The sequence below is a fragment of the Corvus moneduloides genome, chromosome 16, assembly GCF_009650955.1.
Source record: "Corvus moneduloides isolate bCorMon1 chromosome 16, bCorMon1.pri, whole genome shotgun sequence".
NCBI classification, from domain to species: Eukaryota; Metazoa; Chordata; class Aves; order Passeriformes; family Corvidae; genus Corvus; species Corvus moneduloides.
In genome coordinates, this window is record NC_045491.1 from 2,219,343 (window position 1) to 2,237,081 (window position 17,739).

The 17,739-nt window shown below is 41.6% G+C and overlaps 3 protein-coding genes across 5 annotated transcripts in view; 1 reads left to right on the forward strand and 2 right to left on the reverse strand.

Annotated features, from left to right (window-relative positions):
• The window catches only part of USP42 (ubiquitin specific peptidase 42), an 18,180-nt gene extending 17,618 nt beyond the window's left edge, over positions 1-562 (reverse strand). Inside the window, exon 1 of the mRNA XM_032126314.1 lies at positions 469-562. The gene's annotated coding sequence lies outside the window, so the exon portion shown is untranslated. The remainder of the gene's footprint in view (positions 1-468) is intronic.
• On the forward strand, positions 528-13,999 carry EIF2AK1 (eukaryotic translation initiation factor 2 alpha kinase 1). 3 transcript variants are annotated; one of them, XM_032126317.1, is made up of 16 exons: positions 528-1,129; positions 1,542-1,700; positions 2,915-3,051; positions 3,748-3,779; positions 4,247-4,346; positions 5,046-5,126; positions 5,528-5,627; positions 6,700-6,754; positions 7,050-7,437; positions 8,521-8,632; positions 10,150-10,256; positions 12,237-12,372; positions 12,484-12,563; positions 12,937-13,170; positions 13,639-13,761; positions 13,871-13,999. In XM_032126317.1, the coding sequence occupies exons 1-15, from the start codon at positions 571-573 to the stop codon at positions 13,759-13,761; spliced, it is 2,403 nt and encodes an 800-aa protein (XP_031982208.1). In that variant the 5' UTR covers positions 528-570; the 3' UTR covers positions 13,871-13,999. The 3 variants fall into 3 exon arrangements, with proteins under 3 accessions (XP_031982208.1, XP_031982207.1, XP_031982209.1); XM_032126316.1 differs by lacking the exon at positions 13,871-13,999 and having other exon boundaries at positions 13,639-13,847; XM_032126318.1 differs by lacking the exon at positions 13,871-13,999 and having other exon boundaries at positions 6,703-6,754; positions 13,639-13,847.
• Positions 14,000-14,024: 25 nt separating this feature from the next.
• On the reverse strand, positions 14,025-17,729 carry AIMP2 (aminoacyl tRNA synthetase complex interacting multifunctional protein 2). Its single transcript, XM_032126323.1, has 4 exons — positions 17,556-17,729; positions 15,764-15,970; positions 15,021-15,252; positions 14,025-14,549 (listed from the first exon to the last, which is right to left on the reverse strand). Exons 1-4 carry the CDS (start codon positions 17,685-17,687, stop codon positions 14,164-14,166), a joined length of 957 nt encoding a protein of 318 aa, XP_031982214.1. The 5' UTR covers positions 17,688-17,729; the 3' UTR covers positions 14,025-14,163.
• Between the last annotated feature and the right edge of the window lie 10 nt (positions 17,730-17,739).

Sequence of the window (17,739 nt, forward strand, 5' to 3'; positions counted from 1 at the left end):
CCGCCAGCGCCGGGACGCGGGGGAGCCACGCCGGGTCCCCCACGCCGACAGCAGCAGGAGTAGGAGGAAGGAGAAGTGGGCGCCGGCGGGACCCCGGCGCGTAACAGAGAGGGCGGGCGCGGAGGCACCGCCGCGCCGGGAGGGGGCCGGTCCCGCCGGCCCAGGGGGTGGCGGCGGCGGCGGGGCTGGGTCCCTCCGCCGCGTGCTGGGGACGGCGCCCCGCCCCGCCCGGGGGTCCCACCCCCTCCGGCTGCCCGCCAGCCAGGAGGGCAGCGGCCGAGCGCCCGGCCCGCGCCCCGGTGCGGTGGGCTGGGCTGAGCCGGCTGCTCCCGCCGGTCGCTTTCCCTTCCCTTTCCCGGGCCGGCCCCTCCCCCCGGCCCATTGATTTCCAGGCGGGATGCGCACGCGGTGCCGCCGGGCTGTGCCGGGGCCGCCGCCGGGCCCGGCGCTGCCCCCCAGCCCCATTACCTGGCTCGGCCCCGCTTGACTCGGCGCTGCCGGGTCCCCCTCGCCGCAGCCCCCGCCTCAGCCCGGCCCGCTCCGCCTACTGTTACAGTCCGTCGGGGAACAATGACGTCCCTCCGCCGGCCTCTTGCATCCGGGGCCCGGCGCCGGCCGGGCAGGCGGGCGGGCGGGGGGAGGAGAGGAGGCGGCGGCGGCGGCGGGGGGAGCAGCGAGCGCCTCCGGGTCACACGGGGACCGGCACCGCCCCTGTGCCGCGGCCGGGAGCCGCTAGAGGGGGCTCGGCGACCCCCGGTCCGGGCGCGGGGCTCACGCGGGCTGCGGGCGGTGTCGGTCCCCGTGCGGAGGGAAGGGGACGCTCCGCTCCCCGCCGCAGACCTTCGGTATAAGCTCCTGCCTGCCCGTCCCCGCCTCCCGGGCCGAAGGTTCCCCTCTCGGGTTTATCCGTCCGGTTCATGTTTTATCGCTCCGCGCTCAAAGAGAGGCCATAAACGCTGGCCCGGCCCCCAGAGCCGCCCACAGGGAGGCGGGCGGGCCCCGCCGGCCGCAGCGGAGGGGACCCGGGCCCCGGCACCCGGCATGTGGGGGGGCAGGAGGGCTGCGGCCCTGCGGGCGCCGCCGCCCGCTATCGAGTACCCTGAGGAGAGCCCGGAGCCGCGCTTTGACGGTAAGCAGGGCAACCATGTGGGCGACCGGGGAAGTCGCCCCTTTCCCCGGCTGGCAGGGAGGGAAGGAAGGTAGAACCGCCGCCTTCCTCTTCCCGTCCTTCCCCACCGCTCTGAGGTAGCGGTGGCCGCGGGGGTGATGCAAGAGCGGGCAGGCCCTCAGCAGTGCCCTGCCCTGAGGCCGCCGTGGGAGCTCCCCCTGCCTCGGGCACGAGGCGCCTCGGCCTCCCCGGGTAGCTGCTTTCCGTGTACACTTAAAAAAATTAATTAGGTTCTTAATTAGCGTCTTAAGCTACTCGCTCAGTGGCAGCTCGGGTGCTGCCTCTGTGAGCCTGGGTCGTACATAGTTTTGATGTTTAGGTAAATAGGTGTGAACTGAGACCTCAGTTCATTCGTCTAACTGTCCTCTTTCAGAATCGGATGTGCCGGCCGAGCTGCGAGTTGCAAACGGGTCGCAAAAATTTGTGAAGTTCACTTCGACCATCCAAAACCAGCTGCTGCTCGTTTCACTGCTGGAGCATCTCTGCCACATGTACACGCACAACCCCGTTCACTCCAGGTGTTTGTTCCGAAGTTAGTAAGAGGAGTTCATTCCTGTCTCTTAACCTGCCTTACTGCAATACGTACCAGACCCTTCTGTGCAGAGTTACAGTGTAATATCAATACAAAGCTGTAGGTTTCATCCTGCTGGGACAAGAATGATTCTCTGAAGAGGATGAATACCTTGAATCAACTAAATTGGCAATGACAACTTGTCTTATTCTTGAAAACAGTAACAGAATATTGCTGTAGATGTAAGAATCAGACAGTTCTGTTCCAGCTAGATCCTGTGAGTTGCATCATGAGAAGGGCAGCAGGGTAAATTATGTAACTGTTAAATGTGATCTAAAAAGGCAGGTAGAAGAGGAATTTAATAAAATATTTATCAAGAAATAGTTGTAGTAGAGTCTTCACTAAATATTTCAAAATTCTGCGAAAATCTGAGTAAATACCTTTATAAGCCATTTATTTTGCCATAAAGTCATTCAGGGAGTTTGCATTTTTAAGTGTGAAGTGTTACTTTTAAAATGCCTTTTTGGTATGTGACTTATCATGGGTATTTCATTCATTTAGGCATATACTGAGTGCATTTAAAAATGCATATCCAAGGGGTTTGTCCTTACTTTACATGATTGTAGACAATAAAATCTAATGTGTTGTTCATAGCTAAAATTTATGCCATTTATAACAACACAGTTGCACCCATCTCCAGCACTTTTTAGGTTTTGTTTGCCTCAGTTGTTTTACTGCAACTGAGAGAGATGAGGTGCCTTGGGGAGGTGGTGGAAGGGAGTGACTTCTTTCTTTATTATGAGTATGTGCACAAGTGTGTGGGTTTGCAGGGGAATTAAAAAATCTTGACATGACCACTTTTAATTCTAATTGCAAACCTGCTTTGAATTTTTCTTTTCACTGGTCAAAATAAGTCCAAAGGTAAAATGTAAGTGGATGGGCGGATGTTTGTATGATTCATCTGCTGAGATGAGGAAGAAGAGGAGATGCAGTTGTGACGCTGAAGGGCATGGCAAATAACTATTATGCAAAGAGATTCCCATAGAGCAGCTCTGGTTTGGATTTAATTAGTTTTTATTGCTAAGAGTACAGGAACAGCTTTAGAGTAGGAGGGATTGTTGAGTTTTTCAGACACGTTATCTTTCAAATAAGATTTCTTGTTTAAAAACTTTGCATGGTCTTATTGGCTGGCTTTATTTAATGTTTCTCTGACCTTTCTCTGTTCCTTTGTGCAGTTCTTCGTCAGGCTTTCACAAGAACAGGCTTGCTCTCCCCTTTTGCCTTCTGTGATGAATTTAGTACTGTAAGACTGCAGCACAACAGAGCCATTGCTGAACTGATGAAAGCAGCTAATCAACAAATACTTAACGGAGTAAGCTTTGTTACATGTCTTTGGCAACCTCTGCAGTAAGGAGCTTTTGTTTGGGGAGTTCTTTTATTGTTGGATTGGGTCTTTTTAATAGTTATACAAAAGAACTTAGCTGTTTGGAATGGCATGCTCTGGTTCTATATGTGGAAACCGATTTTTGAAGCCATCAATATTTTGTACCTTAATAAATAAGAATAATAATAAACCAAGTTAAAATGTTTATAAACAAAGGCAAGGTGGTGTAAGTATTGCTACAGCTTTTTTTGACAGACATCCATTTTCAACTTGAAACTGTTGGTTATGTTAACACCCTCATATTTACATTAGTGGAGGGTGTATTTTGTGTACTTGTGTTTCAGGCTGAATCAGACCCATTTGCTTATCTCACTGCTTGAACTAAGCTAGTTAATTTTGTTTTAAGCACATTTTAGAGCCCTCATTTTATCCTGTTTGCCAGCAGAACTCTAAAAGGGCAGTAATCTCTCCAGCAGAGAGATGTTAACAGATTACCAGTGGGATAATAATACTTTAATTTGGTGAAGCTCTCCGCAGCATGCGAATGCCTGGCTGTAACCTCATTTTCTTCTAAGAAGGAGGTTGCAGTTTCTGGTTTGATTAAGCTGTCCATGCCACTAGCACAGTAGACATGTTATTCTTTTTATATGGCATATTTTTATGTTGGATTTTGTTGTTTCACAGGAGCTTGATAATGGAGAGTCTCATGCAATTGGGTATGTATTCAAGGCATGTACAAATACTAAACTAACTCCTTCCTTAAAGTTCTGTGCTCTACTCTGAATTTAATATATACTGCATATCATATTTTGGCTCTGAAACATAGAAAAAAAAGGTAAAAGCTTCTTCAAATTCTCAAAATGTCGTGGTGAAAATTTATTCTTCAGTACAACTCTAGCATTCACTGCCACTGTTCAGGAAAACAAGATTTATCAGGCATCAACGTAAAAGAAGTAAGCTGAATACTTCTGCTAAAACAGAGTATGGATTCGTAGCACATGTGCATGTTCTTGCAGTCTGCTGGTTTTCAGTATTCACTGAAACTCAGGCTGGTACAGTATGGTAATGTCAAGGTACTTCCTTCTTCTTTTCATAACGTGAATAATATTTTTAGAATGTGTACAGCTGTATCTTACTTGTAAGTTGTAATTTAGTTTAATGCAGCCTAACTTTTTTTGATCAGGGAAAAAGAAGTTCTCTTTGAAGCACAGACTTCACGATACTTGATTGAATTTGAAGAGGTTGCAAGGCTAGGAAAAGGAGGATATGGTAAAGTATACAAGGTATTCTTTACCTCACATTTAAAACGAATCTGTTTGTATCTAGTTTTTGTTTGGAATTTAGAGTTACTGTTTCAGCTGTACTATCAAATGTTTTTTTGAATAGAAAAGGTGCAAATCTGTACCTTAGAAGAAAGCTGGTGTTTCATTTCAGAAGCTGCTCAGTTGTAGTTAGTTTTGCTTGTCAGAAGCAGGATATATCAGATGTTTTACTTTGTGTATTTTGACCCTTTTAAAATGAAAGAAAACTTCTTATTTCACATGTGAAGTATTGTGTTACATTGACTTTGAACAGCCTCAGAACTGATTAGTCTCCACAATCCAATGCTTTAGTTGTGGCTGCTTGAAAAAAAATGAGCCTTAATATGAACATAAACTGTCAACATTGGCTTGGAATTGGCTTAATTGTATTAAGGACTTGTAGTGCATGGCCAGCCCAAGGTTCCCCATGAGGTATGTGCCATGTGGAAATGGCAAGTGTGGTCTCACATATTTATTGAGGACCTGTTAAGCAGTTATTGGACCTATCAGTATCCCTATCTTAGACAGCAGGGGCCTAATTCCAGTTTCATTCTCTGATGCAGGTGATACTCTATATGAATGGGGTGCGGAAATAAAATTCTAGAAAATAGTGGATTCTAAAGGATTTAATTAATCCAAGCACATTAACATCTAATTTTCTCCTATTGCAATTGTTTTCAGGTCAGAAACAAGTTAGATGGTCAGTTCTATGCTATTAAAAAAATTAAAATTAAGAAGGCTACAAGAAGAGATTGCATGAAGGTATTCTTCTTCCTGTGTTTTGTCCCTGTTTTAACACCTTGTTGGCTTTAGCTTATTCTGTTCTAATTTATTAATGTAGCTAATATTTCCTGATATATTAAAAATACTAATACGATTTTTATGCATTCTGAGTTTTTAAAGGTTTGAGCCAATCAATACCTAGTAGAAAAAAGTAAATGAGAGGTATTTAAGTCCATTAAAAGAGCCATATTAATTACTTGAACGTGATGCATCTCTGCAACCATGAAAATCAATTTGTTTTAAAGCTTTCAAATTTTCTCTGTTACTGTAACAATTTTATCTGTTCCTTCTCTGTAAGAAACTTATTTTTTGTTACATTTCGTGTTTCTAAGCATTCAGAATAAAGGACTGTCACACTGTGGGGTTTTTGGTCTTTTTAGGTGCTCCGAGAAGTCAAAGTGCTGGCTGGGCTGCAGCATCCCAATATTGTAGGCTATCACACTGCTTGGATGGAACAAGTTCAAACAGTACATCCAAAAGGAAAGTACAGCTCATTGTGTAATTCTTGCTTGCATCTTGCAACCTCTCTACTATTATTTGAAGGAGAGTATTACTTCTCTGATAAAATAACTAATTTTTTTTGTGTATCAGCTACTGTCTGTAACTGTTGAGAATTTATCTTTTTTTGTGTTAATTTTATACCTTCTTCTTGGTTTTCCTCTTCAGTTTCTTTGTTCTCAGCTCTTTCCACACTCTGTCCTTTGGTCCCTTTGTAACCCTAATCCATTGGTCCCTGTCTAGTCCTTTCCTGGAATGCCTTTAGCAGTTAAATCTTTTGATCCTCTCTTAGTGGGAGGTTTGGTTATGCTCTGTATAACTTTATTGCTTTCCAAGTCACTGACTTGATGCCCAGCCAGCCCAAAAACACCAAAGAAAATGCATAAATGCATAGGAAGTTGACTGCAGAGTAAAACAGGCAAAACTTTTTAACCAGTGATCCAGAGACTCTCGAGGGAAGCAATTCTTTAATGCCGGGAGTCCTTCACAAGTATTTAATGGTGGTAATGGAAGTACATAATGAGATCTATCGGTAGGTTCTGTGGTACTTAATGGTTTCCCTTGTGTTACAAGATTGGTGTTTTATATTTGCTTTTGTGTGCTAAAGCAGCTTTTTCATATAAAAATGCAATTTTGATGACAGTTATTTCCAAGATATCAAGTGTCTTCAAAACAGCAGCAGTGTGATGTGAAGGGTGGTGCCTTTTGGAGCTGCTTCTTTAACTGTGTGTTATTTTATACATTGTAAACCCTTACTTTGAACAGGCTGACTTCTGAAAGATGAAGTCTAAGTAAATATCTAAGAGAGCCCAGTTAGTGACTTTGTAAAACATATATTTTCTTTCCATTTAAAGAAAAATTAAATACATATTAGGGTAGCTTCTTAGGAAACTTAACAAGCCTCTTTTGCAGCAGCAGAAATAGAGGTCATCTAGAGCTATGCATAGGTAACAAAGTTAAATTCAGTGAGGTGCTGTAGCTTAAATGCTGAATTTAGTAAATATGTGCATGCATTCTTTGTTTTATAAAATACCATATTTATCTTTTCATCCAGCAGGTAAAACAATAATGGAGTTGCAGCCATTATCTTTGGAGCAAGAGAGCAGCAAGTGAGTATTACAAATCTCAGCGTCAACGTATATTTGACTTTAGCTTCAGGTGTGTATCTGAGACATTGCTGTCTGGGACAGCTGTCCGAAATCCCTGCTGGGAGAAAGCATTAAAACAGCTGGAGCCTGCACTGACAGTTATGTAATCCTGCAGTTTTGTGTGGGGAAGCAGCTAAACTCTTACTTGGGAGTGCTTTTTGCAACTGGGGGGAAAAAATAATCAGTATGGTGTATCACAAAGAGATGGTATGAAACTGTGTACTTACTTGGATTTCTCTCCCTTTATTATTTTCAGTGATCACTGTCACATCCAGAGCGTGGAAAGTGATAGTTCAATTATCTTTGCTGACCTTACCTCACAAGAAAAGAAGTCTTCTGACAGTACCAATCTTAAAAATCTGGGTGGAGAATCAGTGCAGAATATGGATGTAAGGAATGACTTTACAAACAGCAATAGCAAAGAGCGTGTGAAACCAAATAAATGTGAATTATCCATAGAACTACAAGAAGACTTTGTACATAATGTTAACAGTTTGTCAACTGATGTGAAAAATCATTCAACACAGGGATGTCATTCCAGTCTGGATCAAGATGCTAGCACTGAAAGCCAGTCCAGCTCTGAAAGTAAGTCCTACTCTGAAGAATGCTCCAAAAACGAGGTAGCACTCTGTGGAGAGTTTGAGGTAAATACAATTCTCTTTAAGTATCCTTAACTGCTGTCTAATTTTGTGTTGTTTTAAAAGTAGTTCAGTAGACAGGAAAAGAATGATTCATAACAATAAATTTAAAAGGATTAAATGACTGCAAGTAGAGCCAAAAGTTCAGACAATTTTTACTTAAGTGGGTAACATCATTACAAGGAATGTAATGACCAGAAGAGCTGGCAAAGCACAGCATCTGTGAGGAACTTTCCATGTGTTTGGCACCTTGAGTCCTTTCAAAGTACCTGTATGAATAAAAAGTGCTACTGCTGCATAAAATGGCCCCATCAAACCTGAAAACATTTAGCTATCAGTAATGATGGCTAAAGCAGCTGTTATTGGTAAAAGTGTCTTGGTCTGTCCTGTGGTGCTCATGCAGTATAGGAGCACATGGGAAAAAGATAAAAAGCAGATTTGAGCAGGGAATCACTTGTGCTTCTAAAACCTTGTTAGCATTCATACCATACCACTGATATGTTTTGTACAACACAGCCACCTCTGGAATGCTTCAAGCTTTTGCTATCACTTGGAGCTCCCTCTTGCAAGAAACCCAATTTTAAAGGTGTCTGCTTGACTTGTCAGATGAACTGGTACATTATCAGAAACTGAGATACATATTCATGGTAATAAATCAAACAGTTGGACTCAAAGATCTTTTCCAGCCTAAACAATTCTGTGATTCCATAAAATTCCATGTCAAGAAATTGGTTTTTTTTTTCTATTTTATATTAATTACACTGGAATAAGTGTCTGTTTAGTATGTCTAGAAGGTTTCAAACTCTGCTTTGAATATTAAAGTATGTATCTGGCAGTTTTGTTAGCATTTATCATGTAAAAATTGTTAAAATTCGAGAAACAAGCAAAAAACACCCTGAAACTAGATAGTATTGTTGCATCTGCTTCTTGAGTGCAGTAGGTTACTAATACTATACTTGATGTCCTTTTGGCACCTGTTTTTGGAGGGGTTTTTTGTTTAATAAATTTTGGGTTTATTTAGAGAAAATAACTAAGGAAATACTGTTCATATTACTATGGCAAAATTATGGACCATTATTTTTCTGTTAGGTGGAGTATCATTTGATGCTTCATATACAAATGCAGTTGTGTGAAATATCCTTGTGGGATTGGATTGTTGACCGTAATAAAAGATGCAACAAGAGATCAGAGGACACTTCAAGTAAGATTCATCACTATCTTATTCATTGTAAAGCAAATAATTTTTTTTTTTTGTGATTTGAGTGCAGTTGTCTACTTTTATTTTACTTTAGCAGCTTATAATACAGATCTTCATTAAATTCTTTATTCATTTTATCAAATAGCAGCTTGTATTGAATTTTTGTACGATAGATGTTGGTAAAAGAATTGAAATTCTTCAGTTTTAGACAGCTCTTCAAAAAAGAATGACTGAATGCCTGAGGCATAGTTGTTACCAGGGGAGATCAGTGTCTGGGCAATACTCCTTATTTGGAATTGAGTTTTTTATTGACAGAATCTGCTGCTTCTCAGAAAGTGGTTAAAGGCAAATTTATCTGCTGTGGAAAATACAAATACATCATTTGATCCAGACAGATTACAACAAACTTAAAGGTTTGTTCTCAGGAGTCAAAAATCCTATGCAGGCTAATCTGTAATAGGTCAAAGAATGTAACACTCCCTTTTTCTGAGTGACCAGGGGGTTCTCATGCTCTCATACCAAGCAGTCATCAGTAACTGTTGACATTTAGAGGAACAAGTCTAATGCTCTTAAAGCGTTAGAGACATGTTCCATTCTCTGGGGTGGTTGTATAAAAGCAGCATATGCATATCAGACTGTAAAACAAACTGTGTGATTAATGTTTTATCTTGGTTTTAATCATTATTAAGGTAAATCTGTTCTTCTCTTCATTCATAGAGTCAGGTTTACCAGCAAACTGTCAGCTGACTTCCACTAATCCCTCCTGTAATCATAATCTTGTAGCTTTCTTAAGCTAAAAGATGATGTTCCTGGTCAGGAAATGACAGAATTACTATGGCATTTGTGCTTGCAAAATGCTGGTTTCACACATTTTCATGGAAATGGTGAATGTTATCATAGGTTAGACATGAAGAAACAGAAATCCAAATGTGAGTAAATTGCTAATGTTTAAATGGACAACATGTGGGTTATTAGAGCAGGAAGACAACATAGTTTATTAAAATAGTAATGTGGAAAATAGTCAAAACAAGGAGATGCTAAGTTTATTTAGGACCACTACAGCCAGAGGAGATTGAGGGATTCCAGAGGGTAGCACAGCAGCAGCAGGATTAGGAACCAAACAGGAAGAGTGCAAAGCAATACAGACAGCATGTCACTACATAAATTAGTACGATTTTATCTGGAACTGTATTTTTTATGCTAGGTCAGGACTGACATGAAAGTAAAGAGTTTATTAAATTCATAATCAAATAACTATCTGACGGGGTTTGGAAGAATCTTTTCAGGAGAACCTAGGTTCATGTTCCTTCAACTTTCCTTTTTGGAATTTTGATCTTAGTGACTTTTTGCTGATTCAGAAATAATATCTTGAGAGAAGCATGGGAAAATCCATATTTAAAATATGCACATTCTGTTAAAAATTTATTCCACAGCATAAATAAACAGAATTCTACAAGACATACCACCATAAACTTACATAACTCAGTAAAACTAGCTGAAATAAATTAAATTGTTTTAAGGTCCATACCATCTCGTGGATGTTCGCTGGACAACAAAAATTTTCCAGGAGGTAGTAGAAGGAGTTTGCTATATCCACAGCATGGGAGTGATGCATCGAGACATTAAAGTAAGTCCATCAAATTATTACTTGAGGTTGAAGAAAACAAAGACAATTTACATTATGGGAAAATGAAAGCAACTTCATAGTTGCATTTGAGATGACCTGGGCTCTTCAGAATTTAGTTGTTACATATGAAAAATTACATTATCTCCTCTATAGCAGTACCATGCTTGCTTTGCTGTCAGCATAGTAGTGATTTACACTGACTTACAAGTGGATTTTAAGCTCTGGAAGTGTTTTCTCCTTGGAAGCCATTTTCCTGTCTGAAACAGGCATGGTGAGAGTGGTTTTCTTTTGTCTCAGTCTTTCCTTAACCAGGGTAGGAACTTAATTACCTAAAAAAATTTTCTTTTAGGCAAAAGTAAGAAAAGCCCCTTGACTACACCTCAGTTTGCTAACTGCATACCAGTTAGATTTTGGAAATATGTTCTAGTTACTTGCTTTAAAAAAAACCCAACCCCCTTTGTTGCAAATAATTGCTGTCTTTCTAGAAGTTGCTGCATCCTCTAAGGAACCAAAATTATAGATGTCATTAGTGACTGAAAGTTTTGGGTTTATTCCTATTAACAGTAATAAAGAGCAGACTTTAAAAAATACCACTTAGAATGATTAGAATAGGATGCCCTTTATATGTTCCCTTGAAGATTTTTGGAACTCTAAGAATACTTTTGACTTCCTGGCTGGCTTGGATTGAAGCACAGGTAGATGAATCTCACTTCTGGTCCACCCCCACCATTAAACTGATAAACCTGAATAGCAAGGAGGTGAATGTGTGTTTTCCTACTTTGCTTCCCACTCAGGTTTTCTGCATCTGATACAGCAGCAGTATGAAGAAATCATGATTATTAAAACTTCACATGTGGAAGCTTGGAAGTACTTGAAGTCACACAATCTTCATTCAGGATTAATTTTCATTTTCCTGTCAACTGTTTCAGGGTGAACAGGTTTCAGTTTGCCTTCCCATTTAGCATCATCATGGCCTTATTGTCCAAAGTCCTGGTAGTTGTATAAAGAATTCCAGAATTCCACACAGTTACTGCAAACCTGTGTTTGAGCCAGTTCTGATGGTTTTCACCATATATTCTTCTAATGGTGATTTTGCAGGTATCTTGCAGAGACTGTAATTTCTGTGATAATATTCTAAGTCTTTCAGCATGTGAATTTCTGAGAACAGAAGCCCAGTGGGTGGGTGTCCTGGAGTATGTTTTAACTTCAGTGCATATGAGAAGCCTAGCAACTTGTTCAACAGTGCTGCATCTTTTAAATTTGATCTGCATTGTGGATAGGAAAAGAATGGAGATTGCCCATCTCTTGTTAAACTATTCACATTTCCTTTATACTCTAACAGAAGACCAACTATTTCCTTTCTGCCACCTGAGCAAGTTGGGTTTTTTTCTAGATACATAATGCTTGCATTTCTCCTCCTTAGTGGTCCTAAAATCAAAATATATGGAAAAAAACATTTCAGTTTTCTGAGTCAGAGCTCTCAAGTCTGTCATAATTTGGCTTTTTTTTTCATAGCAGCTTCCCAGAACCAAGTAGCATATTGCAGCTGTGCTCATCATACGGAAAAGTCTATTTTGGTTTCTTTATGTCTGGCCCAATGATATTTAGTCATCCTTCCTGCTACATCAGTTGGTCAAATTTACTCTCCACTCTTGCCTGTTCCTGTCTACTGTTCTGCAAATTTCCCAGTTTCTGTTGGGGAGAAAAAAGTACTTCATTTTTTCACTAAATCTTGGTTTTTTCAGTTTTGCTTTTCTTCCTTTTTGTCTAGATCCTTGTTCTAGGTCTGTGGTCTTTCGGCCCAAATGGTGTTGCTAACACATGATTTGGTATCAGCAATGACTATTTTTTCTCTCTCACTACTCAAAAAAGTGAAATAATCATCTTATACCTGTGAACTGGATTTTATAGCCTTTGAAACTACTGAAATTACATAATTCTTTATATAGACATGTATTTAAATTGTGTTCTGTCTTGCAGCCTAGGAATATCTTTCTACATGGATCAGATCATCAGGTAAAAATAGGTGACTTCGGATTAGCCTGCAAAGACCTTCTTTGGGATGATGCAGACCAGCGGTTTCAGACAGAAAGGATAAATGGTAAAAGGATAAATGGTAAGAGAAGAAAGTTTAATGGGTTTCAGTGTTTCAGTTTCTATGGTATTAAAATCAGTAAACTGTTACTTGCAAGGGTAACACTTGCTAAATCTCAATTGCCTTTCAAAGGACTGACACATACTTCAGGAGTTGGGACTTGCCTCTATGCCTCACCAGAACAACTGCAGGGATCTCACTATGATTTCAAGGTAGAGAACTTTGTTTTGTTCCTTCTTTTCTCTATTAACACATGGTAGATAATAGGAATAAATCAAGCCTTTCAATGGGCAAATACATACTTGATAAATACATAAATATTCCTCCTACTGTCACTCCTAATGTTTTTGTTGAAACATGGATTTCAACTTTGCCTTCTCATTTGCTATTAAAGCAAAAATTATTTTTTAATATGTTGAGAATGTAGATAGCTTTGTGTTCCTTTAGTAGTGTCATGATATTCCTCATATCATCATGAAACTTCATTGTTGTTAAACGTTTTCATGTCATGATTTTATGAGAAAGAGAAGCGTACTAAGTTAAAATCACAGTTATCCCAGAACTTTCTCTTCACCCCATCAACAGTCAGACATGTACAGCATGGGTGTTATCCTGCTAGAACTCTTCCAACCATTTGGAACAGAAATGGAAAGAACTGAAGTTCTTACACATTTAAGGACAGGCCAAATTCCTCACACTTTCTACAAGAAATGGCCTACTCAGGCCAAGTATGTGAAACTCCTCACCAGTGCGAGAGCTACAGAACGCCCAACAGCGGCTCAGCTTCGGGACAGCGAACTCTTCCACACCACAGACCAGGTAAGTCATGCCACTGACCCCAACCCTTACAGCATAAAGCAGCACAAAAAGAAAATGCCCTCTGTTATCCCTGCCACCATTACATTTGTTTGGCTTTGAACTTAATCACATTCCTCTTAAGACTCTTTTTCTGATTACAGTATTTAGGCCACTCTATTATTTCTGGTGTCTTTGCACTGAGATAGCTGGTCCTTAACTATAGGTAACTTTCTGAAGACTGTACAGGTGAGAGGTATTTTCATAGGTCAGAAAAGATTTCAAAGCTTTTCACCACATCTGCAGATTCTTCTAATCATTTTTCCTTTCCATGCCCCACTGCTTTGTGGATTAACTTGTAGTATCAGGAATGTAGAATAGCTGAGTGCTGCTGCATTGTGTGTGTAGTGGATTGCAAACACAATTCAAGTAGGTCAGTAAGGCTTTATCCTTGCTTAGCTATAAATGAAGTAAACTGACTCTAATTTTCAGGTTATTTCTAACCTTCAAGAGAAGGTGAGACAGCAAGAAGAAGAAATAGAGAAGCTGAGGGAGACAATAAGACAGCTTTCTGAAGAGCAGGATGAACAAACGAGACTAGGCTCTCCTGTTTAAGTACAGGAAGAACTAACTTCTATTGTGTATTAAGTTATATAAAATGTTTCATTTTTTTTTTACATAAAATATTTCAATGCATTTTCTTTCTGCTGTCTGTTCTTAAAAGGTATCTTGACCAAAGGCTCCTGAGAAAGGAATCATGTTGCAGTGGAAAAATTAAGAGCACAGCTTGTATTTACATAGGATTAATTTCCATACCTTAGCCATTGAACAAATACATGTTACACAGGAGTTACAAAAAAGGAAGGTCACACCCAAAAGGCAGCTGTAATGCTTTTATTAATTTAGGATCCTGTCCAACTGTAGTAGCTAAAATACATCTCAGAAAGGACTCAAACATTACAGCAGGCATGAGGTGGAGTAAGATTAAAACAACACCACTGTGCAGAGAGTACAGGCTCACTTGAGGAGCTTCATCACAGAGCTGAAAGGCGCCAGATTCTCACAGGACTTCATCCACTTCTGCACATTGGCCGGGGCAGTGTTGGCAGTGCCCGTCTGCCGCAGCGCGCACCACGCCACCACGTCGGCCACCGTCAGTTCATTGCCCACCAGCCACGAGCTCTTGCCCAGGGCAGCGTTCATGGAGCGCAGCACTGCTCCTCTCTCCTTGCTGCTGCCTTCTTTCAGCTGGAAGATGGCTGTGTCCACCCAGCTGTCAATCAGAGTTGAGGTAACTGCATTGTACTTCTGGCCAAACAGGGAAAAGAGAAATCGAGCGATGTTCCCCTCTCCTTCTATAGGGCACATGGTTTGAACGCTAAACTTCATCTGGGGTTTGGGAACTGAAATTAACAGGAAAAAAAAGTGAATACAACATAGTAAAGAAATGAACTAGAACATGATGCACATTTGTGATGCCAGCACCACTGTTAACATTAACCCAATGAGCAGTTTTCAGTCTTCTGGGATAAAGGGATGGCTTTTTGAAAACATCAGCCAAAACTCCCCCATAATTTCTCTTCTAGCTACCTTATTTGTAGAAACTGAAAAACACTTCTATTAGAAAAAAATCCTGAAGGTACAAGCAGCTCTGTCAATGTCGTGTATTTTAACAGCAGTAACTACAAACAAGAATCTTCCTCTTCTGGCCCAGCATGGTTCACAGCTATGAAAAGAGAACAAACACGTTACCTGCTTCTTCATATCCACCATGTCTCAGCACAGGGATACCAGGGCAGCTGTTGGCAAGGGTTTAGCACAAGTTTCATTTTCTCACCTATTGTAAAATATTGATCTACAGCTTTCATTCTTACCATCCTTCCAAATCAGAGTAAAGCCCAGCTGATACTCATGACGTGGCTGCTTCTTAGTCTGCTCTCCAAAGCATTTCAAGAGGTTTTCTGGCACACTTTTCACTGATGAATGTGTGTGAACAGCTGATAATATTTTGTAGCGTTCACAAAGCAGACTGTGTATCACTAACAGTGACAGCGGAGGTAGAGAAGGATTTGCATTGATGACAACATCTTTGAGGGCACCATAATCCTGAATGGAAAGTAAAACATTCAGCAGTTAAGACACATTCCAGATCATACTCGTAAGTATTGCTTTTATTTGACACCAAAATGTACAGTCATGCATGTGTATATCTGAAATTCTAATGACATTCAAGTAAATCATTCAAGCTTGGATATTTAAAACTCGTTTAAACCTTCGAACATCTTCCTTCCTCAACACATAATTCAAGGACATGAGTGAGGTAAATTCTACTCCCAAGCTGAAGCCAATGTCAAAGTTTCCAGTTTAGTAACAAACAAGAAACCAACTGTTGTAATTTCAAGATCAACTATTCTAGCTTGAAATTCTATCCAAATGAGCATATATAGTACTAGTATTTATAAATGTTTGTATCTATAATCTGCATGGCCAAAAGGAAATGGTAATTGTAGGTTGTATATTGAGTTCTGAGTATCCCAGGTTTTAATGCTCTCCTTCCAACCCTGAAAACTGAACATTGAGAAAGTATCTACCAATGTACCTACTCAACTAGACTTACCTTTCCAAGCATCAGATCTAAATCTGCTCCATTTGTTGTCAAAGGAGAAAATTCATCAGTTTGAATGATATTTGTTACATCGAAGTCAGCATCTGGGGTTTGTATCATCTTGGAGAGCCCATCCACAGCACTCTTCAGTTCATACAAGCGCTTTAGAATCTCTTCCTGGCGGGATTCAAGTGCTTGAAGTGATGGGTCAGCCTCTTCCTATAGGACAGAAAAAACCAAGGCCACGTAAACGTTCACTCAGCTCAGTGTCAAAAGAGTCCACAGCTCCCTTGAAATTAAGTTTTGAAAGACTAAACACATTCAAATACCCAGACCATTGTGAATGTCATGGGCTTATGTCTATCAGTTGTCTGTTGTGTGGTGAAGTGACGTATTTAATAAATTCCTGAAATCTTCCTGCTTAGTATATTTTTAAAACCACTTGTTATAGCAAACTCTGTAACATAGTCAAAATCAGACAGAGCTGGCAATGAAGTGCGGAATGATGACTGAAAAGTCAAAGACAACTTGTCAGGTTCTTTTCAGCCCAGAAGAGCAGATGGGGAGGTTTGTGCTACAGCAGCCAAACAAGGAAACTTTTTGACTAATCAGGTAGTTAATAAAAGTAAAAAACCCTGTAGGTTTAGATGGATGGTGTATCATCTGGATTCAGTCTTTGTTTCAGAGAATATAAATTATAGAGGAAAAAAAAGACCATGGGCTTTGTTACGTTAATACCAATGCAGCTTTTTATCTCAATTACCTTACAAGCATCTCATCTTACAATCTCTTTTAAAAGAAGATGAAAAATATATTCCTGTGGCAGGTTTTACGTCTACAAACTTACAATAACGTTAAAGAAAAATCTTCAAATAGCTTATTTCTAAGCATCCTGAAGGAGGATTAACAAAACCCAAACTATCATGGATGAAGACATAGACAAGGTATCAAAGTAAAATCTTTATACCCACTCAACACAATCATGACACACTCAACACAATCAACATGCTCAAAGACAAGACAAGGAAAGACTCCTTAAGTGATCATTATTTAGTCAGTACACAAGTCCATACTTTGCAATGGGAAGGCATTTAGTTAGCACTCCTGTTAGGTTCTGCCCCGAAGTTACTCCTATTCAGTACCTCCACCATCAGCCTGGGTGAGAGCACAGCAAATCCCTGATGGCATCAAGCCTGAACTGGCCACAAGCAGCCTTTGAGAATTCCATGCATTTCTGGCACCGGAGAGAGGCTGCTCAACTAGACCTACGTAACACAGCATTTTACATTTTTGTCTTATTTAAGGCAAAAGAAACTGAAACTAGAAATAGAGGGTGTGTAGCTGGCTAAAACCCGAGCTGAGCCAGCAGAGCGATGATGCAGCAGGACGGAACGAGGCCTGCTGGGCACTCATGGACTGCCAGGCTGGCAGGGAGCTCGGCACGACCATTCAAACATAAAAACCGCGACAGCGATACACGCGAGAGCCCAGAAAAGTCAAAAAGGGAACTACTGAAGGCTTTAAAAACATTACGGAGAAATTCCTGAAAACGTTGGTTTTATTTAACCCTCCGACGAGCCGCTTACGGCGAGGCGGAGCCAGGGCCCCTCCTGCGGGCTGAGGCGGTGGGACTCGGCTCCGTGAGCTCTCCGGCAACGGAGGCTCCGCCCGGTCCCTAACCGGAGCTGGGGCTGCCACCAGAGAGAACCCCGGCCCGGCGGCCGCGTGGCTGACACCGCCAGGGCGACCACCGCGGGCCGCGGCCTGAGCAGCTCCTTCCGCCCACTCGGTTCCTCGCCCCTACCTGCGGCGGTGTCGGCGGCGTGGCGGTGTCGGCGGCGCGATGCAGGTTGGGCACGGGGTACATGCAGGTGGGCAGGTGCCCCGGCAACACCCCCGCGCTGTGCAGCGGCCGGACCTTGTACATCGCGGGCATGGCGGCTCCCGCCCCGCCGCGCACCCGCTCCGCCACCACCGGCCCGCCCACC